Raw genomic sequence first — 19776 nt, forward strand, 5'->3', positions numbered from 1 at the left:
TCAGATCGAGTCCACAGCATTCTTAAGTGGGAGGGTGAGCAGCCAAAGGTTGTGATCTACATTTGTACCATTGACACAGGTAGGATGGATGATGAAGTCCTGCAAAGTGAGTTCAGGGAGTGAGGTGCTAAGTTGAAGGGCAGGATCTCCATGATTAGGATCTCAGGATTGCTACCTGTGCCACCTACTAGTGAGGCCAGAAACATGTGACTACGGAGTTGGTGCAAGAGGGAGGGCTTCAGATATTTGGATCATTGTGCTGTCTTCCAGGTAATGTGGGACCTGTACAGAAGGGACCAGGTTGGGGAATGATATCCTAGCGAGCAGGTTTGCTAGTGCTGTGAGTGTATGTGGGTGGTGTTTACAACTAGATTTACAGGGGAGTGGTAACCAGAACACCAGAACAGATAATCGAGAAATGTTATTAAGTCAACATACAAGGTCAGGAATCGAAAGGTTGAGCATGGTGGGACTAATGTTGTATTTCAATATAGGAGTATTGTAGGAAAGACAGCTGAGCTTAGCGCATGGATCAGCACGTGGAACTAGACATTGTAGCCATAGTGAGGCTTGTTTCCAGGAGGGGCAGGACCGGAATTCCCAAACTGTAAAAGGGCTGGATGTGAAAGAGTTTGTCAATTGTGTTCAGGAAAGTTTCCTTAATCAGGATGTAGAAGTTGCAACTAGAGAACGTGCAATACTAGATCACTAGGGACTGAGACGGGAGGTGACAGGTTCTTATAAGGGAACACTTTGCATCTAGTGTTCATAATGCCAATAGTCTCAAGGTGATTATGGAAAAGGCTAGGTCTGGTCCTCTGTTTGAGATTCTAAATTGGAGAAAGGCCATTTTTTGATGGTTTTGGAAAGGATCTGTTAAGTGTGGATTGGGTCAGGCTGTTTTCTGGCAAAGGTGTACTTGGTAAATGTGAGGCCAAAAATGAAATATTTGAGAGTACAAAGGTTGTATGTGCCTGTTAGAATAGGTTGGCATCTCACTTCTAGGGGACCAGTTTCGTCCCATGCCATCCTTTTGGTCTCAATATATCTTTCTTTCTTTTTAAATCTTTTTATTGAGTAAGTATACAAAAAAGGTAAGCCATATAAACATTAATACAATGTTAAAGTACAATAAAATTCCAAAAGATAACAATACCAAAAAGAAAATACTACAAACAATGTAATTTAAGCATAAGAAACCAAGATAACATAATAGTATACTAGATTTTATATATATCAATGGAAAAAAAAAGAAAAAAGAAAAAAAAAACCCCCCAAAAAAAAACCCACCGTGCAACTACCTAAAAGCAAAGCAAAGCAATGGGCTAACTTGAAACCAAACAGAGTTAAACTTAAAATCACGTCCTCAATCCCGACCTCCATTAAAACAGTGAAAAAAAAACAAGAAGGGTAAATATTACATTAAATGAAAATATCGAATAAAAGGTCCCCAAATCTGTTCAAATTTAAATGAAGAATCATAAAGGTTACTTCTAATTTTCTCCAGATTCAAACATAAAATCGTCTGAGAAAACCAAAAAAAGGTAGTTGGAGCATTAAGCTCTTTCCAATGTTGTAAAATACATCTTTTCGCCATTAAAGTAAGAAATGCAATCATTCTACGGGCTGAAGGGGAAAGATTACTAGAAATTTTAGGTAGTCCAAAGATAGCAGTAATAGGGTGAGGAGAGATATCTATATTTAATACCTTAGAAATAATATTGAAAATATCTCTCCAAAAAGTTTCCAAAGTAGGGCAAGACCAAAACATATGAGTTAAAGAGGCTATCTGCCCCGAACATCTATCACAGAAAGGATTAATATGCGAGTAAAAACGCGCTAACTTATCTTTGGACATATGTGCTCTATGAACCACTTTAAATTGAATTAGGGAATGTTTAGCACAAATAGAGGAAGTATTAACTAATTGTAAAATCTGCCCCCAATCATCCACAGAAATGGTAAGCCCCAATTCCTGTTCCCAATCTACCCTAATCTTATCAAATGGAGCTTTCCTAAGTTTCATAATAATATTATAAATCATAGCCGATGCACCTTTCTGACATGGATTAAGGTTAATTATCGAATCTAAAATATATATAGGAGGAAGCATTGGAAAGGAAGAAAGTATAGTACTTAGGAAATTTCTAACTTGTAAATATCTAAAAAAATGTATTCTTGATAAGTTATATTTATTAGATAATTGTTCAAAAGACATAAGGGAACCATCTAAAAATAAATCCAAAAACCGTAAAATACCCTTAGTCTTCCAAGTTTGAAAAGCGCGATCCGTAAAAGAGGGAGGAAAAAATATGTTACCTAAAATAGGAATCGCTAACCCGAATTGATTAAGATCAAAAAATTTTCTGAATTGAAACCAAATGCGCAAAGCATATTTAACTATCGGGTTAGAGACCTGCTTAAGGCGTTTCGAATCAAAAGGAAGAGAGGAACCTAAAATAGAACCAAGTGTATAACCCTGAACAGATTGTAATTCCAATGCTACCCATTTAGGAATAGATAGTATGTCCCGGTCAAGTAACCAAAATTTCATATGTCGAATATTAATAGCCCAATAATAAAATCTAAAGTTAGGTAATGCTAAACCTCCATCTCTCTTAGCTTTCTGTAAATGTATTTTACCCAGTCTCGGATTCTTATTCTGCCAAATAAATGAAGAAATTTTAGAGTCAACTTTATCAAAAAAAGATTTAGGAACGAAAATTGGTAATGCCTGAAACACATATAAAAATTTTGGCAAAAAAAACATCTTAACTGCATTAATACGACCAATCAAAGTTAAATATAAGGGAAACCATTTAGATGAAAGTTGAGTAATATGGTCTATTAATGGTAAAAAGTTAGTCTTAAATAAATCTTTATGTTTACAAGTAATTTTAATCCCAAGATATGAAAAGTAATTATTAATCAATTTAAATGGAAATTTATAATATAAGGGAAGATGTTTATTAATCGGAAAAAGTTCACTCTTACTAAGATTTAATTTATAACCTGAGAAAAGACCAAATTGTGCTAATAACTCTAAAACAGCAGGAATGGATCTCTCAGGATTAGAAATATATAAAAGTAAATCATCAGCATAGAGTGATAATTTATGGGACTTTAATCCCCGAGTTATCCCAGTAATATTTGAAGATTCTCGAATAGCAATTGCAAGAGGTTCTAATGCAATATCAAATAATAGGGGACTAAGAGGACAGCCTTGTCGAGTACCACGAAAGAGAGGAAAAAAAGGTGAGTTTAAGGAGTTAGTACGAACCGAGGCTACAGGGGAGTGATATAACAGTTTAATCCAGGATATAAATTTCAAGCTAAAATTAAACATTTCAAGCACCTTAAATAAATAAGGCCATTCTACTCTATCAAAAGCTTTCTCGGCATCTAAAGAAATAACACACTCAGGAACATTTTGTGAGGGAGTATAAACGATATTTAACAATGTACGAATATTATAAAAAGAGTAACGACCTTTAATAAAACCCGTTTGGTCTTCCGAAATAATAGAAGGAAGTACTTTTTCTAGTCTATTTGCTAATAACTTGGAAAAAACTTTAGAATCAACATTTAATAAAGATATTGGTCTATAAGATGCACATTGAGCAGGGTCTTTATCCTTCTTTAGTATTAAAGAAATTGATGCTCTATTAAAAGATTCCGGAAGTTTACCAAGTTTCAAAGAAGCCTCAAAAACCTTATAGAGCCAAGGAATCAATAAAGAAGCAAAACATTTATAAAATTCAACGGTAAACCCATCAGGGCCAGGAGCTTTCCCCAGATTCATAGAAAAAATAACATTCTTAATCTCATCCATTGTAATGGAAGTATCTAATAAAGAAGACATATCCTGTGAAATCTGAGGGAAGTCTAACTTATCTAAAAAATCATTCATATATTTAGAATCTCGAGGAGACTCTGATTGATATAAAGAAGAATAAAAATCACAAAAGGTTTGATTAATCCCCACATGATCCAATATCAATCGATCATTTTGGTTATAAATCTGATTGATTTGAGATTTAACATAATTAGATTTCAATTGATTAGCCAGCAGCTTGCCAATTTTATCACTGTGAACATAAAAATCACTTCTTGTTTTCTTTAATTGGTTTACAATCGAGGACGAGAGTAGTAAACTGTGTTCCATTTGAAGTTCAGTTCTTTGTTTGTATAGCTCCTCAGAAGGAGCCATAACATATTTCTTATCAATTTCTTTAATCTTGTCCACAATTGCCATCTCCTCCTGCTTCTGTTTCTTCCTCAAAGCAACGGAATACGAAATAATCTGACCCCGAATATAGGCTTTAAAAGTGTCCCAAAGAGTGTTAACCGAAATATCTTCTGTATGGTTAATTGTAAAAAAAAGCTCAATCTGTTCATTCATAAAATTAACAAAGTCCGAGTCCTGAAGCAACAGCGAATTAAAACGCCATTGTCTATTGTTTGGTATATTGGCCATAATTTTAATAGAAAGCTTAAGTGGAGCATGATCCGAAATGGTTATAGAATCATAATCACATTTAATCACTGAAGGAATGAGACGAGAATCAATGAAAAAATAATCAATTCTTGAATAGGAATGATGAACATGTGAAAAGAAGGAAAAATCTTTTTCCTGAGGATGCAGAAAACGCCAAATGTCCGTCGACCCAGAATCAGAAAGGAAAAAATTAATCAAATTTGCAGATTTATTAGGTAAAGTCCGTAAAGGAGCCGAACGGTCCAAAGCTGGAGATAAACAGGTATTAAGATCTCCGCCCCAAATCAATGAAAACTCGTTCAAATTCGGAAACTGATCAAACAATGATTTATAAAATTCCGGACAATCCATATTAGGAGCATAAACATTAACCAAAACTACTTTTTTATTAAATAGTAAACCACTAACCAGTAAAAATCTACCATTCGGATCAGAGATAATATCCTGTTGTATAAAAGTAACTGAGGAGTCTATAAAAATAGAGACGCCTCGAATCTTAGCATTGGAGTTCGAATGAAATTGTTGTCCCTTCCAGAATTTGAAAAAACGTAGTCTGTCCCCCCTCCGTACATGGGTCTCTTGTAAAAATAAAATTTGTGCTTTAAGTCTCCGGAACACTTTAAAAACTTTTTTCCTTTTAATAGGATGATTAAGACCATTAGTATTCCAGGAGACAAAATTAATAATAGACTCCATAAATCCTAAAGTCAACCCATAACAAGGAGGATTGACAATAGGCGCGACCCACAAACCCGGAGAGGAAACAGAACATACAAAAGATACCGGGGAAAAGGACGCAACCAATACTTCAATAATGTATATAGCCCAAAGAGAAACAAACTAAAACGTGAAGCCCCTCCCACCACCCCCCACCCCAAGACCCCAAGGCGAAATCTAAAGCAGACCCGCCAGAAAGAAGCAAGCGCTAAAACTACCCCCATGACTTCCGGTATACGCTCCCTAAAAAAAAGGTATAAATATGAAAAGGGTCAGCTAATTGTAAAACAGTAAAAAAAAAGTAAAAAAAAGTTAGCTCAATTAAAATACACACAGAACAGAACAAAAGCCGGAAAGTATATATTAAAAAAAAAACCACAATAAACCTCAAACTCATGAATAGACACAGCAACAAAAAAAAAATAGGATTATTAACATAAAATGATTATAAAAAGCAAAACAGAATAAAATTTAAAAAAAACTACAAAATTTAAGGCCGCACAGGAAATACGTAAGATGACAAAAGGGAAGTAACCACTCAGAATCCCCTGGGAAAAGAAAGAAATGACGCAGTTAAAAAGAAAGTTTAGCAGCCATATTAAGAAATCGAAAGTAAACTTTTCTGCCCAAATAGGGCACAGAAAAGTTAAAACCAACCAATTCACAGCCTCCGATCAATGGAGAAAATTTAAAAAAAAGGCAATTAAGATGTTGAAGATGAAAGTTGATCCAGATAACTCTGGGCATCCGATAGAGAATCAAAAAAACGAAGGGCTCCATCTAACATGCGAATCCTTAGACGTGCAGGGTACAGCAGCGCTGGTCTTAAATCCATCTTATAGAATTCCGACATCACGGATCTGTAACGGACCCGTTGGTCCCAGATTGGTTTACTGAAATCTTCCACGAATCGGAACTTAAGATCCGAAAAATCAATGAAACCTTTAGATCGAGCGAATCGAAACAGTCTCTCCTTGTCTTGAAAGTAATGAAAACGTAAGATAACATGCCTCGGTCTATCTGACCTAGACGAGTATGATGGGATTCTGTGAACACGATCCAGTAGCGGTGGTTGGTCAGGAAATACAGTAGGGAATGCATCTTTTAAAAGTTGGGAGAAATATTTCATAGGGTTGTTAGCTTCCACGGCTTCCCTGACGCCAATCATTCGTAAATTCTGCCGTCGCATTCTAGATTCCAAGTCAGAGTTTTTAAAAGTCAAAAAGTCAAGTTTCTTCTTCATTACATTAATTGTTTCTTCGACTTTCCCCATCTTAAGCTCACTTTGTTGCGCGGATTTTTGAAGATCAGATATAGCCGACTGATGTTCCGCAATACATGTTTGCATCTTATCAATTAAATCGGCAATTTTCTGGAACTTAGTTGAGATTTCCGTATGAATCAGGTCTTTAACAAAGCCCATAATTTCTGTACGAATCATCTCCCTAACAGAGGTTGAAATTTCCCTCTGAATTAACTCCGATATCGCTTTCAAAGTCACCGGTGATTCAGTCGGAGGGAGATCCGTAGCTTTCGGTTTAACCGAAGGTTTACCATCCTTGCCGTCTTTCCCGTTCTTAGACATAGCCGATCTCAATATCATCCAATTGTCAGAGAATTCAGTTTAATTCAAAGTATTGTAAAAATTGATGCCTTAATAGTTAATTAAAGTATAGCTGACCATAGAGAGAAAAAACTCAGAGGTAATGGAGCGAGTCAAGAACGCGACTTCACTCCATGAGCGCTACCGGAAGTCCTCCTCAATATATCTGTAGAAGCCTTGAGGATTCTCCTTCATCTTGCCTGGTAGAGCAACCACATGCCTTCTTTTAGTCTTACTGATTCCTTCTTAAGTGTTCTTCTACATTTCTTGTACCTCAAGTACCTCAATTGTTCCTATACCTGCAGTGCAGCATTTTTTCTTAACCAGGGGCTCAATGTCTCTCAAGAACCTGTTATCTTTGCCTTTTATACTGACCAGTGTCAAAATGGCTGTTGTGATGCATCTGAACTCCTTTTGGACTTGGGCTGAACTACAGAGGACGGGGAGGAGGTCTGGCCCCTGTACACATATCACGCAGGCCCACTGGTGTGTGGACATACCCTGGTGCTCATGAACCAGATTCCCAGCTATGGGTAACTAGCCCCACTGCCTTGTGGGCAGACTCGGGAGAACGAAGGCTATGGGAGTAAACCCAGACAGCAAATCTGGAGTGGAGCCCCTAAGGCGCCTGGAGGTCATTGAACATCCTTCCAGCAGCTCCTGCAGCCAAGCTGGTGCCAAACGTATTCCTTCATAAGCTTTCCTTTGGACCATAGTGGTGAGGCCAAGAGGGGGCTCTTAATGACTGGGCATCTCAGGATCTCCATTGCTTCCGCCCAGGCTTGTGATGGTCATCACCACCCATTGTCCTTCAAGATGAGGTAGTAAATTGGATTAGACAGAGTTGTTCTGGGTGGTTGCCTCTCTGAGTGGAGTTTTGTGACATGGAGTGCTGGAGGGATAGGTGCTGTGTCCATTGTTATCTATATCAGTGATCTGGATAATGTGGTAAACTGGATCAGCAAATATGTGAATGACACCAAGATTGGGGGTGTAGTGGACAGCAAGGAAGATTATCAAAGTTTGCTGTGGGATCTGGACAGCTTTGCGGGGTGGGGGGAATGAGCTAAAAAATGATAGATGGAATTTAATGCGGACCAGTGTGAGGTGTTGCACTTTGGGAGGACCCGTGAACAGTAGAGTACTGAGGTGTGTGGTAGAACAAAGGGATCTGGGAATGCAGGTCCATTATTTGTTGAAAGTGGCGTCGCAGGTTGATAAGGTTATAAGGTTTTGGTGCATTGGTTACAGGAGTTGGGATGTTATGTTGAAATTGTGTTATGTTGAAATTGTGTAAGATTTTGGTGAGGCCTAATTTGGAGTATTGTGTGCAGTTTTAGCCAGCTCCCTACGGGAAAAGTGGAAATAGGATTGAAAGGGTACAGGTAAAATTTAGAAAGCTGCTAGGACTTGACCTAGTTTTAGGAAAAGGTTGAGTAGGTTGTGACTTTATTTCCTGGAGCATAGGAGAATGAGGGGAGATTTGGTAGAAGTATGCAAAATTATGAGGGTATAGATAATGTAAATGCAAACACGCTTTTTCCACTGAGGGTCCTGACGAAGGGTCTCGGCCCGAAACGTCGACTGTACCTCTTCCTAGAGATGCTGCCTGGCCTGCTGCGTTCACCAGCAACTTTAATGTTTGTTGCTTTTTCCACTGAGGTTGGGTGAGACTACAAGTAGAGGTCATGGGTTAAGGGTGAAAGATTAAATGCTGAGCATGAGGGGAAACTTCTTCACTCAGATGGTGGTGAGACTGGAACAAGCTGCTAGTGGAAGTGGGGTCGTTTTCAACATTTCAGAGAAATTGGATAGGTACGTGGATGGGAGGGGTATGGAGGTCTATGGCCCAGGTACAAGTCTGTGGAACGAGGCAGATTACTGGTTTGGCACAGACGAGACAGTCTGAAAGACTTGTGCCCTTAATATGTGGCTATGCCTCACAGCTCAGTGGTAGATGTAAAAGCCAAATTTTTGTGAACTCTTCACAAGGAATGCCACCACTGAATTAATAGTGATGACAATCAATCAGATGTTTAATCTTCCTCTCAATCTGGTTACTCAGTGGTTTTTTTTCCCTCCATACTGTTCTTGCTCTGGCCTGAGCATCTTCGAACAGAACACTACAATGCAGTGCAGGTCCTTTGGCCCACAGTATTACACAATGTTGTCTTTTCCGGCATGGACTCAAGGCACACTTATTAACTTAGTGGTTGCACTGTGGCTCTGGATGAGGGGAGAGAGATTTTCACAAGGTTAGAGGGTACCACCGTAAGAACATAAGCTTTGTCACTCCTGCTCTGCCATGGCTGACCTGGCCATAGACTCAGCTCCACCTACCTGCCTTTTCCCTGTAACATTTAATTCCACTGCTGTAGAAACATCTAACAGTCTAAAGTATAATTAATGAGGCAGCTTCCCCGGACAGTAAATTCCACAGAATCATTTTCACTAGTCTCTGGGAAAAGCAGTTTCTCCTCATCTCTGTCCTATATCTACTCCCTTGTATGATTGTTTCAGTATTTGGAATTTGTCAGTAGCCTGTGTCGGAAGTTATCGGAAAGGTTCACATTCGACTTCAGTCATTCCATAATTGCTGAGGGAAATTGTCCGAGCCTAATATTCCTGCCCAGTGACCTTCTGATGAAGTTTATTGATAGCCATGTAGGACCTTGGGATGGATGGCCTGGTTTTTGAATGAGTAGGTGGAGGTGGCAGTCTAGCTGCCCAGTTCACTCCATGTGTACCAGTTCTTTCCTTTTGGGTGAAACTCATCTACATTGTACACCATGTATTTCTACATTTTCTGTTGGTTGTCTGTCGTATTTGATTATGATAGGAAACTTGTGTGGGAGAGTTTTTTCTTTCTTTCTTTTTAAATCTTTTTATTGAGTAAGTATACAAAAAAGGTAAGCCATATAAACCTTAATACAATGTTAAAGTATAATAAAATTCCAAAAGATAACAATACCAAAAAGAAAATACTACAAACAATGTAATTTAAGCATAAGAAACCAAAATAACATAATAGTATACTAGATTTTATATATATCAATGGAAAAAAAAGAAAAAAAAAACCCCAAAAAAAACCCACCGTGCAACTAACTAAAAGCAAAGCAAAGCAATGGGCTAACTTGAAACCAAACAGAGTTAAACTTAAAATCACGTCCTCAATCCCGACCTCCATTAAAACAGTGAGAAAAAAAACAAGAAGGGTAAATATTACATTAAATGAAAATATCGAATAAAAGGTCCCCAAATCTGTTCAAATTTAAATGAAGAATCATGAAGGTTACTTCTAATTTTCTCCAGATTCAAACATAAAATCGTCTGAGAAAACCAAAAAAAGGTAGTTGGAGCATTAAGCTCTTTCCAATGTTGTAAAATACATCTTTTCGCCATTAAAGTAAGAAATGCAATCATTCTACGGGCTGAAGGGGAAAGATTACTAGAAATTTTAGGTAGTCCAAAGATAGCAGTAATAGGGTGAGGAGAGATATCTATATTTAATACCTTAGAAATAATATTGAAAATATCTCTCCAAAAAGTTTCCAAAGTAGGGCAAGACCAAAACATATGAGTTAAAGAGGCTATCTGCCCCGAACATCTATCACAGAAAGGATTAATATGCGAGTAAAAACGCGCTAACTTATCTTTGGACATATGTGCTCTATGCACCACTTTAAATTGAATTAGGGAATGTTTAGCACAAATAGAAGAAGTATTAACTAATTGTAAAATCTGCCCCCAATCATCCACAGAAATGGTAAGCCCCAATTCCTGTTCCCAATCTACCCTAATCTTATCAAATGGAGCTTTCCTGAGTTTCATAATAATATTATAAATCATAGCCAATGCACCTTTCTGACATGGATTAAGGTTAATTATCGAATCTAAAATATATATAGGAGGAAGCATTGGAAAGGAAGGAAGTATAGTACTTAGAAAATTTCTAACTTGTAAATATCTAAAAAAATGTATTCTTGATAGGTTATATTTATTAGATAATTGTTCAAAAGCCATAAGGGAACCATCTAAAAATAAATCCAAAAACCGTAAAATACCCTTAGTCTTCCAAGTTTGAAAAGCGCGATCCGTAAAAGAGGGAGGAAAAAATATGTTACCTAAAATAGGAATCGCTAACCCGAATTGATTAAGATCAAAAAATTTTCTGAATTGAAACCAAATACGCAAAGCATATTTAACGATCGGGTTAGAGACCTGCTTAAGGCGTTTCAAATCAAAAGGAAGAGATGAACCTAAAATAGAACCAAGTGTATAACCCTGAACAGATTGTAATTCCAATGCTACCCATTTAGGAATAGATAGTATATCCCGGTCAAGTAACCAAAATTTCATATGTCGAATATTAATAGCCCAATAATAAAATCTAAAGTTAGGTAATGCTAAACCTCCATCTCTCTTAGCTTTCTGTAAATGTATTTTACCCAGTCTCGGATTCTTATTCTGCCAAATAAATGAAGAAATTTTAGAGTCGACTTTATCAAAAAAAGATTTAGGAACGAAAATTGGTAATGCCTGAAACACATATAAAAATGTTGGCAAAAAAAACATCTTAACTGCATTAATACGACCAATCAAAGTTAAATATAAAGGAAACCATTTAGATGAAAGTTGAGTAATATGGTCTATTAATGGTAAAAAGTTAGTCTTAAATAAATCTTTATGTTTACAAGTAATTTTAATCCCAAGATATGAAAGGTAATTATTAATCAATTTAAATGGAAATTTATAATATAAGGGAAGATGTTTATTAATCGGAAAAAGTTCACTCTTACTAAGATTTAATTTATAACCTGAGAAAAGACCAAATTGTGCTAATAACTCTAAAACAGCAGGAATAGATCTCTCAGGATTAGAAATATATAAAAGTAAATCATCAGCATAGAGTGATAATTTATGGGACTTTAATCCCCGAGTTATCCCAGTAATATTTGAAGATTCTCGAATAGCAATTGCAAGAGGTTCTAATGCAATATCAAATAATAGGGGACTAAGAGGACAGCCTTGTCGAGTACCACGAAAGAGAGGAAAAAAAGGTGAGTTTAAAGAGTTAGTACGAACCGAGGCTACAGGGGAGTGATATAACAGTTTAATCCAGGATATAAATTTCAGGCTAAAATTAAACATTTCAAGCACCTTAAATAAATAAGGCCATTCTACTCTATCAAAAGCTTTCTCGGCATCTAAAGAAATAACACACTCAGGAACATTTTGTGAGGGAGTATAAACGATATTTAACAATGTACGAATATTATAAAAAGAGTAACGACCTTTAATAAAACCCGTTTGGTCTTCCGAAATAATAGAAGGAAGTACTTTTTCTAGTCTATTTGCTAATAACTTAGAAAAGACTTTAGAATCAACATTTAATAAAGATATTGGTCTATAAGATGCACATTGAGCAGGGTCTTTATCCTTCTTTAGTATTAAAGAAATTGATGCTCTATTAAAAGATTCCGGAAGTTTACCAAGTTTCAAAGAAGCCTCAAAAACCTTATAGAGCCAGGGAATCAATAAAGAAGCAAAACATTTATAAAATTCAACGGTAAACCCATCAGGGCCAGGAGCTTTCCCCAGATTCATAGAAAAAATAACATTCTTAATCTCATCCATTGTAATGGAAGTATCTAATAAAGAAGACATATCCTGTGAAATCTGAGGAAAGTCTAACTTATCTAGAAAATCATTCATATATTTAGAATCTCGAGGAGACTCTGATTGATATAAAGAAGAATAAAAATCACAAAAGGTATGATTAATCCCCACATGATCCAATATCAATCGATCATTTTGGTTATAAATCTGATTGATTTGAGATTTAACATAATTAGATTTCAATTGATTAGCCAGCAGCTTGCCAATTTTATCACTGTGAACATAAAAATCACTTCTTGTTTTCTTTAATTGGTTTACAATCGAGGACGAGAGTAGTAAACTGTGTTCCATTTGAAGTTCAGTTCTTTGTTTGTATAGCTCCTCAGAAGGAGCCATAACATATTTCTTATCAATTTCTTTAATCTTGTCCACAATTGCCATCTCCTCCTGCTTCTGTTTCTTCCTCAAAGCAACGGAATACGAAATAATCTGACCCCGAATATAGGCTTTAAAAGTGTCCCAAAGAGTGTTAACCGAAATATCTTCTGTATGGTTAATTATAAAAAAAAGCTCAATCTGTTCATTCATAAAATTAACAAAGTCCGAGTCCTGAAGCAACAGCGAATTAAAACGCCATTGTCTATTGTTTGGTATATTGGCCATAATTTTAATAGAAAGCTTAAGTGGAGCATGATCCGAAATGGTTATAGAATCATAATCACATTTAATCACTGAAGGAATGAGACGAGAATCAATAAAAAAATAATCAATTCTTGAATAGGAATGATGAACATGTGAAAAAAAGGAAAAATCTTTTTCCTGAGGATGCAGAAAACGCCAAATATCCGTCGACCCAGAATCAGAAAGGAAAAAATTAATCAAATTTGCAGATTTATTAGGTAAAGTCCGTAAAGGAGCTGAACGGTCCAAAGCTGGAGATAAACAGGTATTAAGATCTCCGCCCCAAATCAATGAAAACTCGTTCAAATTCGGAAACTGATCAAACAATGATTTATAAAATTCCGGACAATCCATATTAGGAGCATAAACATTAACCAAAACTACTTTTTTATTAAATAGTAAACCACTAACCAATAAAAATCTACCATTCAGATCAAAGATAATATCCTGTTGTATAAAAGTAACTGAGGAATCTATAAAAATAGAGACGCCTCGAATCTTAGCATTGGAGTTCGAATGAAATTGTTGTCCCTTCCAGAATTTGAAAAAACGTAGTCTGTCCCCCCTCCGTACATGGGTCTCTTGTAAAAATAAAATTTGTGCTTTAAGTCTCCGGAACACTTTAAAAACTTTTTTTCTTTTAATAGGATGATTAAGACCATTAGTATTCCAGGAGACAAAATTAATAATAGACTCCATAAATCCTAAAGTCAACCCACAACAGGGAGGATTGACAATAGGCGCGACCCACAAACCCGGAGAGGGAACAGAACATACAAAAGATACCGGGGAAAAGGACGCAACCAGTACTTCAATAATGTATATAGCCCAAAGAAAAACAAACTAAAACGTGAAGCCCCTCCCGCCACCCCCCAGCCCAAGACCCCAAGGCAAAATCTAAAGCAGACCCGCCAGAAAGAAGCAAGCGCTAAAACTACCCCCATGACTTCCGGTATACGCTCCCTAAAAAAAAGGTATAAATATGAAAAGGATCAGCTAATTGTAAAACAGTAAAAAAATAAGTAAAAAAAAGTTAGCTCAATTAGAATACACACAGAACAGAACAAAAGCCGGAAAATATATATTAAAAAAAACCACAATATACCTCAAACTCATGAATAGACACAGCAACAAAAAAAAAGGATTATTAACATAAAGTGATTATAAAAAGCAAAACAGAATAAAATTTAAACAAAAACTACAAAATTTAAGGCCGCACAGGAAATACGTAAGATGACAAAAGGGAAGTAACCACCCAGAATCCCCTGGGAAAAGAAAGAAATGACGCAGTTAAAAAGAAAGTTTAGTAGCCATATTAAGAAATCGAAAGTAAACTTTTCTGCCCAAATAGGGCACAGAAAAGTTAAAACCAACCAATTCACAGCCTCCGATCAACGGAGAAAATTAAAAAGAAAGCAATTAAGATGTTGGAGATGAAAGTTGATCCAGATAACTCTGGGCATCCGATGGAGAATCAAAAAAACGAAGGGCTCCATCTGACATGCGAATCCTTAGACGTGCAGGGTACAGCAGCGCTGGTCTTAAATCCCTCTTATAGAATTCCGACATCACGGATCTGTAACGGACCCGTTGGTCCCAGATTGGTTTACTGAAATCTTCCACGAATCGAAACTTAAGATCCGAAAAATCGATGAAACCTTTAGATCGAGCGAATCGAAACAGTCTCTCCTTGTCTTGAAAGTAATGAAAACGTAAGATAACATGCCTAGGTCTATCTGACCTAGACAAGTATGATGGGATTCTGTGAACACGATCCAGTAGCGGTGGTTGGTCAGGAAATACAGTAGGGAATGCATCTTTTAAAAGTTGGGAGAAATATTTCATGGGGTTGTTACCTTCAGCGGCTTCCCTCACGCCGATCATTCGTAAATTCTGCCGTCGCATTCTAGATTCCAAGTCAGAGTTTTTAAAAGTCAAAAAGTCAAGTTTCTTCTTCATTACATTAATTGTTTCTTCGATTTTCCCCATCTTAAGCTCACTTTGTTGCGCGAATTTTTGAAGATCAGATATAGCCGACTGATGTTCCGCAATACATGTTTGCATCTTATCAATTAAACCGGCAATTTTCTGGAAATTAGTTGAGATTTCCGTATGAATCAGGTCTTTAACAGGGCCTGCAATTTCCGTACGAATCATCTCCCTAACAGAGGTTGAAATTTCCCTCTGAATTAACTCCGATATCGCTTTCAAAGTCACCGGTGATTCAGTCGGAGGGAGATCCGTAGCTTTCGGTTTAACCGGAGGTTTACCATCCTTGCCGTCTTTCTCGTTCTTAGACATAGCAGATCTAAGTTCCATCCAGTTGTTGGAGAATTCAGTTTAATTCAAAGTATTGTAAGAGTTGATGCCTTAATGGTTAATTAAAATATAGCTGACCATAGAGAAAAAAAAACTCAGAGGTAATGGAGCGAGTCAAGAACGCGACTTCACTCCATGAGCGCTACCGGAAGTCTCCGAGAGTTTTTTAAATGGAAAAGCTGTTCAGTGAGCCAGTTCCATTCTCTCAGCCTTGGACATTTGAGTCAATTGGTACGAGTAGCCGTTGCAATTGGTTGCAGTGGGTGACCATGATTTCTCTTGTGCCTCATTATGCCTGTTGCGCTCTGAGTGTTGCAGAGCCACCTTCCTGGCCATTGGATTTCACTGTACAACTTATCTGCCCAGTTCACCAGAGCTGACTTCACATGCTCAGACAGCTGTGTCCCTATCTCGCCGTGGTATAAGTGCTTCTGGCTACCTTCACTTGGTTTAACACACCTGTCAAAATAATGTACTGGAGTGTTGCCACAAACAACTACTCGGAGCCACAGGTGAGAGCTGAGTGTCTGGGGCGGGGGGGGGGCCAAAAGTGAGTGAGCTGCCCCAGAATGGACATGACACATCCCTTCACCAGAGGTGCTACTCCTTAACTGGGCATCCCATACACCCAACAGTCAGAAGAAATACCCACATGTGCTCCATTTTTTATATTTTAAAGGAAGGAAAAAGTTAAAGCACTCCTTTAATTCATCTTGTTTTCCTCTTTTGACAGCAATTGCACACGTTAGAAAAAGATTTGGTTTCAGCATGTGATCTCTTAGGAGTTGGAGCTGAGTATGCAAGAGTAGTGGGATCAGAATATACCAGGTAAGCCCCAAATCTCTGCGACCAACAAACAGCTGCCAAAATAAACCAAGCCACAAGCTTTTTATTTTAATAAGTCCATTTTTTGGGGAGATTGTGTGATGTCTGCTGGTTGCTGGCTCATTTCAGAGTGAGATGTGCTGGTGCAGTGGTTATCCGACTGGTAATCCAGGTACTGGCGATCAAATCTTACCACAGCAGCTGTGGAAGTTAACATTTTTCTATAATCTGGACTCTGGAAACAATTTAAATATTAAATGACCTTTATCTGTTGCATGTACATTGAAACATAGATAGTGAAATGTGGTATTTGTGTCACAGAACATAGAAATCTACAGCACAGTACAGGCCCTTCAGCCCACAATGTTGTGCCAGCCATGTAACCTACTCTAGAAACTGCCTAGAATTTCCCTAGCGTAGAGCCCTCTATTTTTCCGAGCTCCATGTACCTATCTAAGAGGCTTCTCAAAAGACCCTATTGTATCTGCTTCCACCACCGCCGCTGGCAGTGCATTCCACACATCCACCACTCTCTGTATGGAAAAATTTACCCCCGACATCCGCTCAGTACCTATTTCCAAGCACTTTAAAGCTATACTCCCTCGTGTTACTTCAGCCCTGGGAAAAACCTCTGGCTATCCACACGATCATCATCTTGTACACCTCTATCAGGTCACCTCTCATCCTCTGTCACTCCAAAGAGAAAAGGCTAAGTTCACTCAACCTGTGTCAATGACCAACACAGTCTGAGGATGAGCTAGGGGTGGCCCGAGTTGTCATACCTTTCAGTGCCAATGTAGCATGCCCACGACTTACTAGCCCTAACCTGTACATCTCTGGAATGTGAGAAGAAACGGGAGTACCCAGAGTAAACGCAGTCACGGGGAGACTGTACAAACTTCTTACAGGCCACAGTGGGAATCAAACTCTCACTGACACTGTAATCATGTACATTAACCACTACACTACTGTGCCACCCTTTAACAGTAGAAGAGAAAAGAAAACTTAAAGAATGGGAAAAGGCAAGCAGATTGTGTTGGAGAATTTACAAATTCCTTTTATGGACAGCGCTGGCGCTGTAATCAGTTACACTACTGTACCGCCCTTTGATTAATGATGACTTCAAGAACGACTGGATTATCATTAAAATCCCTGGTGAATATTAGTGAAATGGATGGAAGAGAATCTGGCACTTGTATAGAACTCCATGTCCACTATTGCTTGGTTAACTCTTAAATTATAACTCAATTCAAGCACAGTTAAAGATGACAATACCTGCTTAACTTAACAGCAAAGCCCAGCTCCCAAAAAAAAAATTAACAAAAATATAGTCATCCACATTGAGTTTGGAGTCTCAAATCGGACAGAGCAGGTAGGTGGAGTCTTCAGTAATGCCCTGCGTGACAGTTTGCTCCTGTAGAGCTACAGCTGTTCCTCAGTGCTATCCTGGGATGTCACCCTGGACACTCTGGTCAGTTCTCTGCAGCAGGATTCCAGAAAATCTCAAATGTATTTGTGAATTTTCCCCAGAGAGGTTTAACATTTTGCGTGTCTTTTATTGAAATAAGTGCCTAATTAGAAATGTAAACTACTTCTCTTGCAGAGCACTCTTCCTCTTGAGCAAAGGCATGGTAAGTGTTTCTGATTCTTATAATTACTGACTGACTTTACCATCTGTGCTCATCGCAGACAAAATGAAGGGAGAATCCCTTCCTAAATAACAGTCAACTGGAGGGGAACAGGACTTCGAGGACATATTAACTGCAACACAGTGAACTTCAGCAGGAGAACTAGATGTCTGGGACTAAATGTCCTTGCAGTTCTTCAGTGGGGCTTGAATTGATCAAGCTAAGAGCATTGGTACTGATGAAATTTCAGGGAGTTATTTTTGCCAAAAGTCAAGCTGAATCTCTTTAAACATAAAACACAGAAAAGCACAATACAGTACAGGCACCTTTTAACCTACTCTAAGGTCAATCTAACCCTTCCCTCCTACATAATCCTACATTTTTCCATCATTTATGTGCCTATCCAAGAGCTTAAATGACCCTAATGTGTCTGCCTCTGCCAACACCCCTGTCAGGGTGTTCCATACACCTATCACTCTGTTTATATATTAAAAAAAAATTAAAACAAGAACTTGTCCTATACTTTAATGACCTTAAAATTATGCCACCTTGTATAAGCCATTTCCACTGTGGGAAAATGTCTCTGGCTGTCTACTCAATCTGCACCTCTTATCATTGTACATCTCTATCACGTCACATCACATCTTCCTTCACTCCAACGAGAAAAGCCAAACAAGAGAAATCCTGCAGATGCTGGAAATGCGAGCAACACACACAAAATGCTGGAAGAACTCGGCAGGCCAGGCAGCATTTAGGAAAAGAGTATAGTCAACATTTTGGGCAGGAACGCTTCGGCAGAACTCAGCTGAACCAAAAGAAAAGCCGTAGCTCAATCTATCCTCATAAGACATGCTCACCTGGTTAATGTGCTCTGCACCCTCTCTAAAGCTTCCACATCCTTTCTATAATGAGATAACCAGATAAGGTGAACACAGTATTTGAAGTGTGCTCTAACCAAAATTTTATACGGTAGAGCTGCAGTATTACCTCGTGTCTCTTGAACTCAGTCCAGTGACTAATGAAAGCCAACACACCATACCCCATCTTAAACATCCTATCAATTTGCATGGACTCCAAGATCCCTCATTCCTCCACACTGCTAAGAGAGCAATGGTCAAAATGGTTTCCTTGTGTTGTCATAGTGAGGGGAAAAAGAAATCATTTTTAAATCGGGGGGGGGTGCTTGATAAAGAACTATAGATGTTGGAAAACAACAAATGCTGAAAGTATTTAGTGTACCAGACAATAACTGCAAATGGAAATGGTTAACATTTCAGGTCAGAACTTGAATGGTGTCCGCAGCTGGTTCTGTTTCCCAAGTGCTACCTCAATATTCCCAGCATTTTCTGTAATTATGCAGTTTATGTAGAATTAGCTCAGATGTTCAAAGCTGCTACCATAGTGTCAGTGGCTGGTGTTCCCCAGAGCTCATCATTGCTGCAAGATCAATCATACACAAAATGCTGGAGGAGGTTATCTATGGAAATGAATGAACTGTCGGTGCTTCAGGCTGAAGCCCTTCATCAGAACTGGAAAGGAAAGGGGGTGGGGGGAAGAAACCAGAATAACTTGGTGGTAGGGGAAGGGGATGAAGTAAGAAACTGGGAGGAAAAAATTGTTAAAATGAAAAAGCTAGAGAGAAAGAAAGCTGATAGGAGAGGAGAGTGGACCATGGGAGAAAGGTGAGGAGGAGAGGCACCAGAGGGAGGGGATAGGCAGGTGAGGAGAAGTAAGAGGCTGGAGTGGAGAAATGGAGAAGAGAGAAAGGAAGAAAATTACTGGAAGTTGGAGAAATCATTGTTCTTGCTGTCAGGTTGAAGGCTACCATCAGATTGATTGACAGATATCTAAAACAGGTCAGTTCCATAAAGTGCCAGGAACTGCAG

General features: G+C 38.1%; 1 protein-coding gene across 1 annotated transcript in view; it reads left to right on the plus strand.

Annotated features, from left to right (window-relative positions):
• The window catches only part of mau2 (MAU2 sister chromatid cohesion factor), an 81914-nt gene that overhangs the window by 21925 nt on the left and 40213 nt on the right, over positions 1 to 19776 (plus strand). Inside the window, exons 5-6 of the mRNA XM_063032546.1 lie at positions 16171 to 16265; positions 17866 to 17893. Of these exons, the coding sequence (XP_062888616.1) occupies positions 16171 to 16265; positions 17866 to 17893 (123 nt within the window). The remainder of the gene's footprint in view (positions 1 to 16170; positions 16266 to 17865; positions 17894 to 19776) is intronic.

The sequence above is a fragment of the Mobula hypostoma genome, chromosome 24 (assembly GCF_963921235.1).
Source record: "Mobula hypostoma chromosome 24, sMobHyp1.1, whole genome shotgun sequence".
Classification (NCBI taxonomy): Eukaryota; Metazoa; Chordata; class Chondrichthyes; order Myliobatiformes; family Myliobatidae; genus Mobula; species Mobula hypostoma.